General features: G+C 37.2%; 1 protein-coding gene across 1 annotated transcript in view; it reads right to left on the minus strand.

Moving 5' to 3' along the window:
• Window positions 1-16,068, minus strand: part of Dnah12 (dynein axonemal heavy chain 12) — a 201,843-nt gene that overhangs the window by 10,154 nt on the left and 175,621 nt on the right. The window contains exons 67-70 of the mRNA XM_074044013.1: window positions 5,295-5,432; window positions 3,231-3,464; window positions 2,223-2,411; window positions 164-267 (exon numbers count right to left, since the gene is read on the minus strand). Of these exons, the coding sequence (XP_073900114.1) occupies window positions 164-267; window positions 2,223-2,411; window positions 3,231-3,464; window positions 5,295-5,432 (665 nt within the window). The remainder of the gene's footprint in view (window positions 1-163; window positions 268-2,222; window positions 2,412-3,230; window positions 3,465-5,294; window positions 5,433-16,068) is intronic.

Here is a 16,068-nt window from a genome sequence, read left to right on the forward strand (position 1 = left end):
GATGAATATTTTTAAAGGGGTCAAAAGGTTATGGAACTTTATAAAAGGGAAAAATTCAAGAGTGAAGTTTTGATATCTTTTCTTAAAATTTTAAATTCAATGCCAATGTCTCATTTTATCAGTTTTGTTTGTTTGCCTTTTTAATCACTGCAAATATACTTACTTATTAAATCGCTCCATTTCTTGTACTAACACAGTATTCATGCTCTCTTCGTATCTCACAGGATAACTCTGTAGTGCTGCTTCAATGTCAAAATTATTTGGAAGCTAAAAGAATAGATTTTGAAGATCATAAATTACTCCCAGAATGGATAGTTTTATTCAGCTATAATATCAATAACAGTTAACACTAGGGTATTGCTATGTGGCAGATACCATGCTGTTTTCTACAAATCGTCTCATTCAATCTTTATTATATAATCTTAGGTGTCCATTATTACTTCAATTTCACAGATGAGAACATTCAAGTTCAGAAAGGTTAAATTACTGGCCCAATAGTACACAGTCAAAAAGTGGTGTTGTTAGCTTGGTGCAGGTGGCTCACACCTGTAGGCCTAACTGCTTGGGAGGCTGAGATCTGGAGGATCACAGTCCAAGGCCGGTCCAGACAAATAGTTTGTAAGACTCCATCTCTAAAAAAAACCAGAGCAAAATGGACTGGAGGCATGGCTTAAATGATAGAGCACCCAAGCTCAAAGCCCTGAGTTCAAACACCAGTTCCACCAAAACAAACAAAAAAACAAGCATTGTGTGTTTAAATCCAAGGTGTCTGACTCTGAGACCATGTTCCTAACTACTATAGTGCTTTGCAGGAAATAGGTATTTCTGAATAGTTGTGTAATTACTTTTTGTATATCAAATCTTATTTTCTATCATAAAACTTATTTACTATTTAAACTGTTTTATATTTGCTTCTAATCGATTACCAACTGGTTCCAAGTAGGTTAGCTTATCCCACTACTAAATAATTAACACTGTAAATGTATCAGTGTCTAGGGCATAAGGAAAGAAAAGGCCACCAAATGTCTGATTTCTATGAGATACCACCAAGACAGCTGAGAAGTGATAAAAGGGACTTCAGCATTGTTGATTGAGTCCTGAGAAACTGGAATTCACAATTCTAAAGGGGCAAATAAGTTTCACAATCAGGGAAGTCCTAAACTGATAGTCAGTTACCCTGACTGTCCCAGGTCCCTGGGTGGCACAAAAGGATCTAAGTCACACTAGGTAGTGTCATTCCAGGGTCCTTTGGCTCAACACAATTCCCTGTCCCTAAATAAATTCCAAGTGTCTCTGCCAGATACCCTGTTAGGGATCTTGTAGGAGCCACCACTGTGTGAGGGCAAGAACCTTTCTCCATAAAGCTAAACTTCAGAAGCAGCAGGTGCCAGTAGTAGGAAAGGCACAAGGCAGAAGCAGCAGCACAGGAGTGGGGCCAGCGTAGGCTAGTTTGCTTCCTTCCATGGCTGCAGGCAGTGCTGCTTCCTTTCCTCCTCCAGTGGCCACAGCCAGGGTTATGATGACTGGTCTCACCTTAAGGAGCAGTGAGAGTCAGGCAATATTGCCCACGGCTTTGAAGGCAAGTTGACTAGGGTCAGATTCTGCTATTAGGGTCTGACACTGAAATATGGGCTTCTTTACAATACTTACCTTGGAGGGGAGTTGTAAAGATCTGTGTCTAGTTCCCTTGGTTCTTTACTGACTTTAAGACTGACAGAAAAAGGTGACAATAGAGGGCACCATTTCACTTTCCTTTGCAGAGCAAGCACACTGGGTATCAGTTATGAAGAGGAAACTATAGCAGTTCACTTAGCACTGGTCTTATGTCCTGCAGCTCCTCACTTCCCAAGGTACATATTAAAAATCATTCTCTCTTTGAACCAGCGAGTTCAGAAGATTCTGTCCTTATTTAAAAGTAAGCCCCTTACCTTTTACTTAGAAATGAAAACAAATCATATGTACCTTAGCTTATTCACAACTATAGTTACTAAGAACTGAACTATGTAGCAGGCATTTTTGCAAGACACTTTAAATTAGTGCTCTTTTTTAATGTTCTCAAAAAGTTTATACAATTGGTACTATTCTCACCACTAAACAGATTTGTAAACTAATGCTTGCAGAAGAAAAGTATCTTGCTCAAAGTCAAATGCTGCTAAGCGGAGTTTGCATGATGTCACATCAGTACTATTCTTATTTCCATTACAACATAAGCAACATATTACCTTGCTGAGTATATCTTTGGTAATTTCTAAGAGAATCTGGTCAGTACTTCCTGAGGCTCCTGTCTGTTTGGAGCCCCCCTGGGTAAGAAGCAAGGACTCAAAAAGGATTTTTGTTTGTTGAAGATCTTTGGAGATATCAACATTTTCATGTAATCCAAATATCTCAGGTTCTTGAGTAAACGGAAGTTTCTGCCAGAAAATAGATTAAGCATGCATCACAATTTCACTGGATTCTGAGGGAATCAGGATAAGCCACCCCAAAATATGCAACTTAGCTGAATTCAATTTAAAATCAACAGATTCAGAAAGTTATCTGCCCTCCCCTTATATGCCTAACACTAGGGCATAAATCCATTCCCCTGCCCTCCAACCAGGATGAAGAGAGTGGATTCCTATCACTGGAGACAGAAAGCTGGCACTGGGATGAGTCTGTACAAACCCTTGTTTTCCATTAGTTTTCCCCATACATTTCCTGATTATTTTCTAATAATTTATTGTCCCTAGAAGCCTAAGCTATCTTTCTATTGTGTAGTCAAGTCCCCACAATCTATCACCCTTTATATGAGTGGTAGAAAAACTCCCAAAACCAAACTGCTTCTTTTGGTTTTCACTTCTTTTCAGTGAAGCCCTGTATGCATAAAACATTGATGTCAATAAAAATTGGATGCTTCTTCTCCTGATAATCAGTCTTTTATCAGTTTAATTTATAGTTTCAGCCAATAACATAAGAGGGTAGAGGAAAGGTTTTTATTCTTTCCTATAAAACACTAATTCATTAGGCAGACCAAAAAAGGGTCTGCCCTTTAATTTAAAAAGATGACCAATGAAATATCATGTAACAGAGCATCAAACTTTTCTAATTTTCAGCTATTACTAGAGAAAAAAATACTGAAAGTTGACTGAAAGCATAATACTTGTCTAAATATACTAATTAAAGGGGACACTTCAATACTGCCTTTTAGAAAATCACACATAAATCCAACCCTATTTTCAGTGTTATCAGTTAACCTTGATGAATTCAATGTAGTCCTCATAACTGCCTTTGGGAGGTGCAAAATAGTTTCCACTGGGAGAAAATTTATAATGAGGGCTTTCGATAATGCTTGGATTATAAAAGTCAGCCAGCATGGTCAGCAGGAGGCGCCTGTCCCAATCATCTGTTACTCGCCCTCCATAGTTACACTCTCCAGTCAGGTACGAGATTGCTTCAAATGGAACTGTATCATATTCATTTATAAATAACTGAAACAAAGGGAAAGGGAAAAAGAAAGACCTTAAATTCTTTTACTTCATTTCCATTTTAAGATGTCATAATCTATCTATCTAATTAGAAGAGGAGTTGAAAGAATTATCAGGGTTGTCACTGGGTGTCTGGGATTTAGTATTTTATACTTCATGCATCACCAATTTTTCTTTCTGAAATAAATATATATCTCTTCTTTAATGAGAAAAACATTTAATTTAAAAAGATGACATGGAAATTATCAAGACTTTAAAATATGAACTTGGATAAACCTTGTTTTCAAGGGCGTGGGGTCAATTTTGTTCCTAGGGATATTTAACAATATCTGGAGATAATTAGATAGTTACAACCATGGTAGGGTATGGGGTGCTTCTGATATCTACTGGGTAGAGACCTGGGATGCTGCCAAACAATGCACAGGGCAGCTGCCCACAGTGCCAAATGCCAACAGTGCCAATTTAGGAATCAGATACCTGGCTTAGGTACCTTTCATGATGTGATAAAACAACTTCAAAACTTAGTGCCAGAGCCTTGTCACACACTATGACACTGGTCTACTGGTAGGGAGTGTATATTGTTTCTCATTTCCTTATTATCATAGTAATAACGTAAAAAAACTTTTACATTGTCTTATCTGTCTTCCAATAACAGTAACTGAACATAAAATGTAGTTTAGGAAATGTGCAGTAATGTGAAGACCTGAATTTATTTCTTCCCATTCTAGACCCTATGCGTTTTCTAACATTCAGGAATTTTGAGTAGTGTGTATTTCAATGGCATATTACTGGTTGAGTGTTTTTGCTGTCCTTGGAATTGATCAACTACTGAAGGAATTAGAGCAGAAATGGTGCACAGTTGAGAAAATATTTCTAAATTCTCCAGAGCTATGTTAAAATAAGACTTATTTGGGACTCCCATGTTTTCAGGAGGAAATGAACTGTTCAGATATACGACAGAGGGGACTGCAAGGAGGGAAGGTTATCTTTTGAGGAAGTGAGGGGAAGGGTAAAAGTATGTTCAGTTTGGTCCCCTTACTCACCAAAACTGAAAGAGAAGACTCCAGGAGAATTTAGTATTAAATTTGTAGCATATGCAAAAAGTGGAGACTTACAACTCACTCCCTGGTTGTCTATACGTTTAGCCATTAGTTATCTGATTTCCCCTTTTGGAGTGAGATATTCTGCTGGCATGACCAGGTAAAGATGATTTGAACATTAACCCCCCTCTCATGTTCCCAGTTCCTAAAGATATGAAAGATGGATTTGGCTGATACTGGAGGGTGGGTTTTAATGTTGGGTCTAGGAAAGCTGATGATACTGGAGGCTGCAGGCTGGGTCCTAGTTAGATGATGGATTCTCAGTTGATTGACTATAAGCAATACGATGGCTTTAGCAAAATGTTCTCTAAGCTTCTACCAGTAAGATTGGTCTTAAAATCCAGTGTTTAAAATCAAAGTCATTTCATCATGTAATTATAATTTTATAAACACCAATTTCAACCATTACACAAGGATTTTCAAGTTGATGAACTTATTCCAGTTAAGGTTTATACTGTTATTTTTTTAAAGAGTTGATAAAATATCAATAATTTCTATTGTTTTTTTCTTCTTTTTCTTTGGGCAGTGTCAGAAATCAAACCTAGGGCCTTGTACATATTAGGCAAGTATTCTGCCACTGAGCTATAGCTTCAAGTCAGTATCAATAACTTCTGTAAAAATAATCTGCTATAATTTTTTATTGTAAATTTGGTATAAGTACCACTAAATATTTATAGCCTCTTGGCTGGTAAATATTGATCCTTTGTAAATGTTAGTTTCTTTCCAATTTTACCTGTAGTTGCCGAATACTGATGCGTAAATCTGATTCATTAAATCCATACGGAATATTCCAACCGAGAGGACCAAATTTCTTTCTCTCTTGCACAAGGGCATGAAAAAAACACACTCCAAACAATAACTTCTCCCATTCCTTTAGTGAAAAAGTTATAAAACAAAAAAATTCTAATTAGACTTCCATTAGTAAAATGAACACAGATGTTCTTTTATTATAAAATTCTATGATAAAATATCCCTATCAGCTTCTATTTAAAAAAGAAATATGATCTAAAATATTACTTAATATAAAAAACATTCATATGATGAATTCAAATCTCCAAAGCTAAACAAACCACAATGATGTTAAACTTTATTAAAATATAATAATGTTATCATTTTATGAAAGTATTAACTAAGAATACCTTGGTATTATTCATAGATATCTATAAGTTCAATATTCAAATATTATCTTGTAGCCTCTGGGCATGTACTTGAGACTATTAAGTGCAGGAAAATGATTATCACAAGGATATGAATAAACCCAATATATAATTCCTAACTGTTATTTTTCATGTGGAGATCATTTTTGAAACCATTGTTTATTTGATTTATCCATGAAATTTTCAAGTGTTTAATATGGATGTCACATGAGCCTCTCACTCTACCTGTATTTGTGCTTGGAGGATGGATGCTCATTTTGTTAAGGTCCTCCCAAGTAAACTTCAAGTATACCATGGCATGTATTTTAAGTTAGAACACTTCAAACATAGCTCCAAACCCATCCAGCTACTTTTACGTGATGCAGTAGCAGAAATTATTCCTTTATTTTTTGAGACAGGGTCTCATTCTGTTGCCTGGGCTCAAGAGATACTCTTTGTCATCCTCTGGAGGGGCCAGGATTACAGGCATACTCCATGGCATCCAGTTTATTTCTTTATTATTAAAATGTAAGCTGTACATGGTGGCACAAGTCTGTGGTCTCAGCTGCTTAAGAAGATTAGACAGGAGGATCACTTGAGTCCAAAAGTTTGAGGTTACCTGGGCAATATAGCAAGACAGTCTCAAAACAAAAAGTCACAAATGCATGCATACTATGCCTTACTAAATACATATATTCCTGAAATATTATACATAAGTCAAAACTCATTTATTGATTGATTGATTGATGGAGATAGGGTCTCACGACGTAGCTTGCTATGGAGTCCAGGTTGGTCTCAAACTTGCTACCCTCCTGCCTCTGCTTCCTGAGTTCTAGGATTAAAGGTATGCACCGCCAAGCCAGCTCAAAGCATATTTTAAATACACCAAATAGATGCTGTAGTTAAACATTTAGTAAAGGAAGAACATTTTGGCAATGAGAACACTTACTTAATTTACATATATTTTCCACACACTGAATTTGCACATAATGGGTCTTCTTTTTTTTTTTTTTTTCATTTTTCTTTTATTATTCATATGTGCATACAAGGCTTGGTTCATTTCTCCCCCATGCCCCCACCACCTCCCTTACCACCCACTCCACCCCCTCCCGCTCCCCCCCCCTCAATACCCAGCAGAAACTATTTTGCCCTTATCTCTAATTTTGTTGTAGAGAGAGTATAAGCAATAATAGGAAGGAACAAGGGGTTTTGCTGGTTGAGATAAGGATAGCTATACAGAGCATTGACTCACATTGATTTCCTGTGCATGGGTGTTACCTTCTAGGTTAATTCTTTTTGATCTAACCTTTTCTCTAGTACCTGTTCCCCTTTTCCTATTGGCCTCAGTTGCTTTAAGGTATCTGCTTTAGTTTCTCTGCATTAAGGGCATCAAATACTAGCTAGTTTTTTAGGTGTCTTACCTATCCTCACCCCTCCCTTGTGTGCTCTCGCTTTTATCATGTGCTCATAGTCCAATCCCCTTGTTGTGTTTGCCCTTGATCTAATGTCCACATATGAGGGAGAACATACGATTTTTGGTCTTTTGGGCCAGGCTAACCTCACTCAGAATGATGTTCTCCAATTCCATCCATTTACCAGCGAACGACAACATTTCGTTCTTCTTCATGGCTGCATAAAATTCCATTGTGTATAGATACCACATTTTCTTAATCCATTCGTCAGTGCTGGGGCATCTTGGCTGTTTCCATAACTTGGCTATTGTGAATAGTGCCGCAATAAACATGGGTGTGCAGGTGCCTCTGGAGTAACAGTCTTTTGGGTATATCCCCAAGAGTGGTATTGCTGGATCAAATGGTAGATCGATGTCCAGCTTTTTAAGTAGCCTCCAAATTTTTTTCCAGAGTGGTTGTACTAGTCTACATTCCCACCAACAGTGTAAGAGGGTTCCTTTTTCCCCGCATCCTCGCCAACACCTGTTGTTGGTGGTGTTGCTGATGATGGCTATTCTAACAGGGGTGAGGTGGAATCTTAGTGTGGTTTTAATTTGCATTTCCTTTATTGCTAGAGATGGTGAGCATTTTTTCATGTGTTTTCTGGCCATTTGAATTTCTTCTTTTGAGAAAGTTCTGTTTAGTTCACATGCCCATTTCTTTATTGGTTCATTAGTTTTGGGAGAATTTAGTTTTTTAAGTTCCCTGTATATTCTGGTTATCAGTCCTTTGTCTGATGTATAGTTGGCAAATATTTTCTCCCACTCTGTGGGTGTTCTCTTCAGTTTAGAGACCATTTCTTTTGATGAACAGAAGCTTTTTAGTTTTATGAGGTCCCATTTATCTATGCTATCTCTTAGTTGCTGTGCTGCTGGGGTTTCATTGAGAAAGTTCTTACCTATACCTACTAACTCCAGAGTATTTCCTATTCTTTCTTGTATCAACTTAAGAGTTTGGGGTCTGATATTAAGATCCTTGATCCATTTTGAGTTAATCTTGGTATAGGGTGATATACATGGATCTAGTTTCAGTTTTTTGCAGACTGCTAACCAGTTTTCCCAGCAGTTTTTGTTGAAGAGGCTGCTATTTCTCCATCGTATATTTTTAGCTCCTTTGTCAAAGATAAGTTGCTCATAGTTGTGTGGCTTCATATCTGGATCCTCTATTCTGTTCCACTGGTCTTCATGTCTGTTTTTGTGCCAGTACCATGCTGTTTTTATTGTTATTGCTTTGTAATATAGTTTGAAGTCAGGTATTGTGATACCTCCTGCATTGTTCTTTTGACTGAGTATTGCCTTGGCTATTCGTGGCCTCTTGTGTTTCCATATAAATTTAACAGTAGATTTTTCAATCTCTTTAATGAATGTCATTGGAATTTTGATGGGAATTGCATTAAACATGTAGATTACTTTGGGGAGTATTGACATTTTTACTATGTTGATTCTACCAATCCATGAGCATGGGAGATCTCTCCACTTTCTGTAGTCTTCCTCAATCTCTTTCTTCAGAAGTGTATAGTTTTCCTTGTAGAGGTCTTTCACATCTTTTGTTAGGTTTACACCTAGGTATTTGATTTTGTTTGAGGCTATTGTAAATGGAATTGTTTTCATACATTCTTTTTCCGTTTGCTCATTGTTAGTGTATAGAAATGCTAATGATTTTTCTATGTTGATTTTATATCCTGCTACCTTGCTATAGCTATTGATGATGTCTAGAAGCTTCTGAGTAGAGTTTTTTGGGTCTTTAAGGTATAGGATCATGTCGTCTGCAAATAGGGATATTTTGACAGTTTCTTTACCTATTTGTATTCCTTTTATTCCTTCTTCTTGCCTAATTGCTCTGGCTAGGAATTCCAGTACTATGTTGAATAGGAGTGGAGATAGTGGGCATCCTTGTCTGGTTCCTGATTTTAGAGGGAATGGTTTTAATTTTTCTCCATTAAGTATAATGCTGGCTGTAGGTTTGTCATATATAGCTTTTATAATGTTGAGGAACTTTCCTTCTATTCCTAGTTTTCTTAGAGCTTTTATCATGAAATGATGTTGGATCTTATCAAAGGCTTTTTCTGCATCTATTGAGATGATCAAGTGGTTTTTGTCTTTGCTTCTGTTCATAATGGGTCTTCTTAAGGCAGGAACCATCATTAAGGGTTTGGGAAACTGAATGGTTGCATTTGTTTCTCTCTTTGGTCTTTATTTACATTGGATTCCTCCAAAAGCAGAATTTGAGAGAAAGATTAGGGTGAAGGAGGGTTTATGTGGAAGGTGATCCCATGAAACAGGAAACAAGGAGTGGGGAAAGGGAGACAGGGAAAGAGGAAACGTTAATAAAAGGATGAATATTGAAGCTGTTGTTCTGTGGAGATTCATTTCTGTGAGGATAAGTGGTCCCTGAATAGTTGGGGGGTGTCCCTGGAAGTGATCATTTCTCCACAGCTGTTATCTATGGGCCACGAAGGCTCCTGTGGCATCAGAGACATCTTAAAGTCAGAACGCAGAAAGGTGAATACTTAAGATGGGATGTCATCAACCTAGGGTGAGTCTGAAGTCACCAAACAATTGTCTTCTACAGTAGCAGCTGAGATTAGAAATAGATTGAAGAGAAGTGGCAAAGGATTTAGTTTGATTGTTGCTCATGCTTTTGGTGTCACATCCATGAAATCACTGCCCAGAGCAATGGCACAAAGCTCTTCCTATATGTTTTCTTCTAGGAGTTTTAAAGTTTCAGGTCTTACACTTTGGTCTTTAATTCATTTTGAACCAACTTCTGGGTAGGGTGTAAGGGTCCAATTTCATTCTTTTGCATGTAGAAATCCAGTTTTCCCAACGCTGTTTGTTGAAGAGGCCATTCTACCTCCATTGTGTATTCTTGGCTCCCTGGTCAAAGATCAGTTGCCTTAAATGTGTAAACTAATTTCTGGGCTTTCTATTTTGTTCCATTGGTATATATGTCTGTCTTTACCATACCTTTTTAATTATTGTAGCTTTGTAAGATATTTTGAAATCAGGGAGTATGTGCCTCCAATTTGTTCTTTCTCAACACTGATGTGGCTATTTGTGGTTTCATATGACTTTTAGAATTTTTTTTTATTTCTGTGAAAAAGCATCATTGGGATTTTGGTAAGAGATTACACTGAATCTGTAGATTATTTTGGGTAGTTTGGACATTTTAACAATCTAAATTAAATTTAACTAAATCTTCTAACTCCTGGATGTAGGATGTCTTACAATGTTTGTGTTTTCTTTAATGTTTTCATCAATGTTTTGTTGTTTTCTGTATAGAAGTCTCCTTAGTTTTAAGTTTATTCCTAAATTGATTTCCTTCTTTTTGGTACTATTACAAAGGGGATTGTTTTCCTAATTTCCTTTTCAAAAGGAAAAGGTTTGTTGGTGTAAGGAAGCACAACTGATGGTTGTGTGTTGATTGTATCCTGCAATTATGCTGATTTGTTGATTAGTTCTAACAGTTCTTTTATGGGGTTTTTAGGGATATATATAGAACTGGGGATCCAACCCAGGGCCTCATGAATGCTGGGCAAACACAAAACCACCCAGTTCCATTCTCAGCCAGTTTCCTATCTTATAAACAGATCATATCATCTGCTCTGATTCAGGTGCCTTTTGTTTCTTTTTCTTACCTAATTGTTTCAGCAATTACTACTACTACCATATTGAATAGAAGTGGCATGAGTAGGCACTGATCCTAGAGGAAAAACTTTTAGCATTTCACTGTTGAGCATGACATGAGCTGTAGTTTTTCATATATGACCTTCTTACCTTGAGGAAATTTTCTTCTGTTCCTAGTTTGTATAGCATTTCTATCATGAACAAGTATTGGATTTTGTCAAATGCCTTTTTCCTCTATCTATTGAGAAAATCATGTGATTTTTATCCTTTATCCATCAATGCACATCACACTAATTGATTTTCCTAAGCTGAACCATCTTTTCAACTCCCTCTTGGTCATGGTGTATTATGTGCTGTATTCATACCAGTTCCTGTGCACCCACTTCAAGTTAAGTGAAGGAGAATCCTGAGTGCACAGCAGTGACATCCATAGCTTTAGTAAGTTCCCCAGGCTTATGGGATGATAGCTGAGTTTGCTTCCATAGGTTTCCCTCAACTAGCATGTAGGTCCCCTGAAGATTCCCAACAGCTTTTTGTGTTTATATGTTCATTGCCATATTTCCACTTCCTAGAAGAGTGCCTTGTACCTAGTAGGTGCTCAACAAATATTTATTGAATGGAGATACAGAAATTGATCCATGTCCTTAAGGAGAATATAAGTGAGCATAAAAAAACAGATCTATAGACTGACAAATAACTAATATTGCTAGATAATTAAAATGCCCAAGACTAATGTGACTATTAAGATTACACTTACTTTTAATAGTCAAATGGAGGTAGCACAAATTATCATGGGTTCCACTGTCAGAAATTGACAAAGGCATCCAAATTATTTCTGGGACCCTCCAAAGGAGTTTCATATGTGTCTATGAACCAATCACCTGCAGAAACCCTAGGACAAGGTTTTCAAAGTGCGATTCCAGGATCAGCAGCATCAATTTCACATGAGAATTAATTATGAATTCCTTTTTTAGAACTGTGCATTCTTAAGCCTTGTCCCAGACCTACTGAATTAGAAACTCTGGGAGTGAGCTTGTGTTTGAACAAGCTGTCCAGGAGAATCTGGTGCATATTAAGAACCAATGTCATAGGGAACTTATACTCTGTTTTTAATCTTACCCTAGCTTCCATTTGTTTTTACTTCCAGAGAAGTTGCTTGGTAAAGTCTCAACTATTGCTGTTTGTCATAAAATTAAGATACCTGGAGTGGGTGCTAACTTTGGATGTCCACACATCCCAATACTGGGGTTCCAATGTTATGTGGTCAATGTTGTAATACAGGACTGAGGGTGCTTCTTCTCCAACATAGTACCATTTTTATTTGAGTCATCTGAGCTCAAAATTAGCTCTGTTTGATTCTCTGATTCTGGACCTCTTTCCTCTAAGTGCAAGGGCTCAAACTCTGGATAGGGATCAAACACTACACTACCTTCTCCATTTAAGTTCTCGTCTAGCTAAAACCAAAATATTCCATTTTCTCCCAGGTACAGAGTTATTGTGGAGAAGTAGCAGCACACATAAATGATCATTAAGTAGAGGGAGCCAACTTCCAAAGAATTCAGTCCTTTATTTTACCATCAATATCATTCTTTTTCTAGCTCAAATAGGCTAATATGATCAAGAGTGCATTTTTGGGTGAGGGTAAGGGGATGATTTTGCCCCAGTACTGTTTCCTTCCTGTCAGGAAGCCTCAACTAATGTAACACTTCTGACCTTTTCTCCATCTTTGTACTTATTTGCTGCAGAAGAATGGGTACATTTGGGAAAAATTAACCAGATATGTTTGGGTTGGTGTCTCCCTTTGCTTTCTTAGAAGTGTGCTTCCTATAAGAGAACTGATTTTTCTTTGATTCCTCTAGGCAGATAAATCTTATTTCTGGAGTTCAGTAATAGGCCTTTTTGTTTATAGACATAAGCTACATCTTCCAATGTAGCCTATATCAATAATTAAGGTTATAACTTAGTTCTCCTATGTTTATAATTTTTCTTGTTTCTAAACTATTAAAAATATAGACAGGAAAAATCACTGCTAGTTATTGGGACTCCCAGAAGTCCCCAATACCATGTGCAAAACTGTTTTACCTGAATACACTGAAAAATATTATTCATATGCTAAAACACTATCACTATAATTTAAGTTCCATGAAGGTAGATTTCCTTGTGTCTATTTTGTTCTTGTTGCTTTATAGCTAGCATTCAGGAAAGTACCTAACACGTATTTGTTGAAATATGAACAGATGATGTAAAAATACATTTTTTTTTTTGGTGGTACTCAGGGTCTCATACTTGCTAGTCAGGCACTACCACTTGAGCCACTCCACCAGCCCTTTTTTGTACTGAATATTTTTTTTTCATTTTTCTTTTATTATTCATATGTGCATACAAGGCTTGGTTCATTTCTCCCCCATGCCCCCACCACCTCCCTTACCACCCACTCCACCCCCTCCCGCTCCCCCCCTCAACATCCAGCAGAAACTATTTTGCCCTTATCTCTAATTTTGTTGTAGAGAGAGTATAAGCAATAATAGGAAGGAACAAGGGGTTTTGCTGGTTGAGATAAGGATAGCTATACAGGGCATTGACTCACATTGATTTCCTGTGCATGGGTGTTACCTTCTAGGTTAATTCTTTTTGATCTAACCTTTTCTCTAGTACCTGTTCCCCTTTTCCTATTGGCCTCAGTTGCTTTAAGGTATCTGCTTTAGTTTCTCTGCATTAAGGGCATCAAATACTAGCTAGTTTTTTAGGTGTCTTACCTATCCTCACCCCTCCCTTGTGTGCTCTCGCTTTTATCATGTGCTCATAGTCCAATCCCCTTGTTGTGTTTGCCCTTGATCTAATGTCCACATATGAGGGAGAACATACGATTTTTGGTCTTTTGGGCCAGGCTAACCTCACTCAGAATGATGTTCTCCAATTCCATCCATTTACCAGCGAACGATAACATTTCGTTCTTCTTCATGGCTGCATAAAATTCCATTGTGTATAGATACCACATTTTCTTAATCCATTCGTCAGTGCTGGGGCATCTTGGCTGTTTCCATAACTTGGCTATTGTGAATAGTGCCGCAATAAACATGGGTGTGCAGGTGCCTCTGGAGTAACAGTCTTTTGGGTATATCCCCAAGAGTGGTATTGCTGGATCAAATGGTAGATCGATGTCCAGCTTTTTAAGTAGCCTCCAAATTTTTTTCCAGAGTGGTTGTACTAGTCTACATTCCCACCAACAGTGTAAGAGGGTTCCTTTTTCCCCGCATCCTCGCCAACACCTGTTGTTGGTGGTGTTGCTGATGATGGCTATTCTAACAGGGGTGAGGTGGAATCTTAGTGTGGTTTTAATTTGCATTTCCTTTATTGCTAGAGATGGTGAGCATTTTTTCATGTGTTTTCTGGCCATTTGAATTTCTTCTTTTGAGAAAGTTCTGTTTAGTTCACATGCCCATTTCTTTATTGGTTCATTAGTTTTGGGAGAATTTAGTTTTTTAAGTTCCCTGTATATTCTGGTTATCAGTCCTTTGTCTGATGTATAATTGGCAAATATTTTCTCCCACTCTGTGGGTGTTCTCTTCAGTTTAGAGACCATTTCTTTTGATGAACAGAAGCTTTTTAGTTTTATGAGGTCCCATTTATCTATGCTATCTTTTAGTTGCTGTGCTGCTGGGGTTTCATTGAGAAAGTTCTTACCTATACCTACTAACTCCAGAGTATTTCCTACTCTTTCTTGTATCAACTTAAGAGTTTGGGGTCTGATATTAAGATCCTTGATCCATTTTGAGTTAATCTTGGTATAGGGTGATATACATGGATCTAGTTTCAGTTTTTTGCAGACTGCTAACCAGTTTTCCCAGCAGTTTTTGTTGAAGAGGCTGCTATTTCTCCATCGTATATTTTTAGCTCCTTTGTCAAAGATAAGTTGCTCATAGTTGTGTGGCTTCATATCTGGATCCTCTATTCTGTTCCACTGGTCTTCATGTCTGTTTTTGTGCCAGTACCATGCTGTTTTTATTGTTATTGCTTTGTAATATAGTTTGAAGTCAGGTATTGTGATACCTCCTGCATTGTTCTTTTGACTGAGTATTGCCTTGGCTATTCGTGGCCTCTTGTGTTTCCATATAAATTTAACAGTAGATTTTTCAATCTCTTTAATGAATGTCATTGGAATTTTGATGGGAATTGCATTAAACATGTAGATTACTTTGGGGAGTATTGACATTTTTACTATGTTGATTCTACCAATCCATGAGCATGGGAGATCTCTCCACTTTCTGTAGTCTTCCTCAATCTCTTTCTTCAGAAGTGTATAGTTTTCCTTGTAGAGGTCTTTCACATCTTTTGTTAGGTTTACACCTAGGTATTTGATTTTGTTTGAGGCTATTGTAAATGGAATTGTTTTCATACATTCTTTTTCCGTTTGCTCATTGTTAGTGTATAGAAATGCTAATGATTTTTCTATGTTGATTTTATATCCTGCTACCTTGCTATAGCTATTGATGATGTCTAGAAGCTTCTGAGTAGAGTTTTTTGGGTCTTTAAGGTATAGGATCATGTCGTCTGCAAATAGGGATATTTTGACAGTTTCTTTACCTATTTGTATTCCTTTTATTCCTTCTTCTTGCCTAATTGCTCTGGCTAGGAATTCCAGTACTATGTTGAATAGGAGTGGAGATAGTGGGCATCCTTGTCTGGTTCCTGATTTTAGAGGGAATGGTTTTAATTTTTCTCCATTAAGTATAATCCTGGCTGTAGGTTTGTTGTACTGAATATTTTTGAGATAGATTCTCGTGAACTACTTGTCTGGGCTGGCCTTGAACCATGACCCTCCTGATCTCTGCCTCCTGAGTAGCTAGGATTACAGGTGTGAGCCACTGGTGCTTGGCTCTTGTGTCTTAATCAAAACTGTTGGGCTTTGGTTTACAAAACAAGTTATATTCATTCAAATATATTTTTTTGGTTCACATCTGTAATCTCAGCTACTTAAGGAGGCATAGGTAGTTGGATTGCAGCTGGTTGGGCACAAAGCAGAAGACCTTACCTGAAAAATAACTAAAGCAAAAAAGGCTGGAGGCAAGGCTCATGTGGCAAAGTGCTTACCTAGCAAGCAAATGACCCTGAGCTCAAACCTCAACATTAACATGAAGAAAAAAAAAAAAGAAAATTCAGTGTCTATTATGTTGTAAGCAGAACAAAACTATTGGGAATAAAATAAGCAAGATAGGAAGGATTTCTGTCTGGTTAGGAAATACATAAAGTTTAAAAATATATAACATAAAATTCCTAATAACATATTTAATCAC

The sequence above is a fragment of the Castor canadensis genome, chromosome 10, assembly GCF_047511655.1.
Source record: "Castor canadensis chromosome 10, mCasCan1.hap1v2, whole genome shotgun sequence".
Taxonomy (NCBI): Eukaryota; Metazoa; Chordata; class Mammalia; order Rodentia; family Castoridae; genus Castor; species Castor canadensis.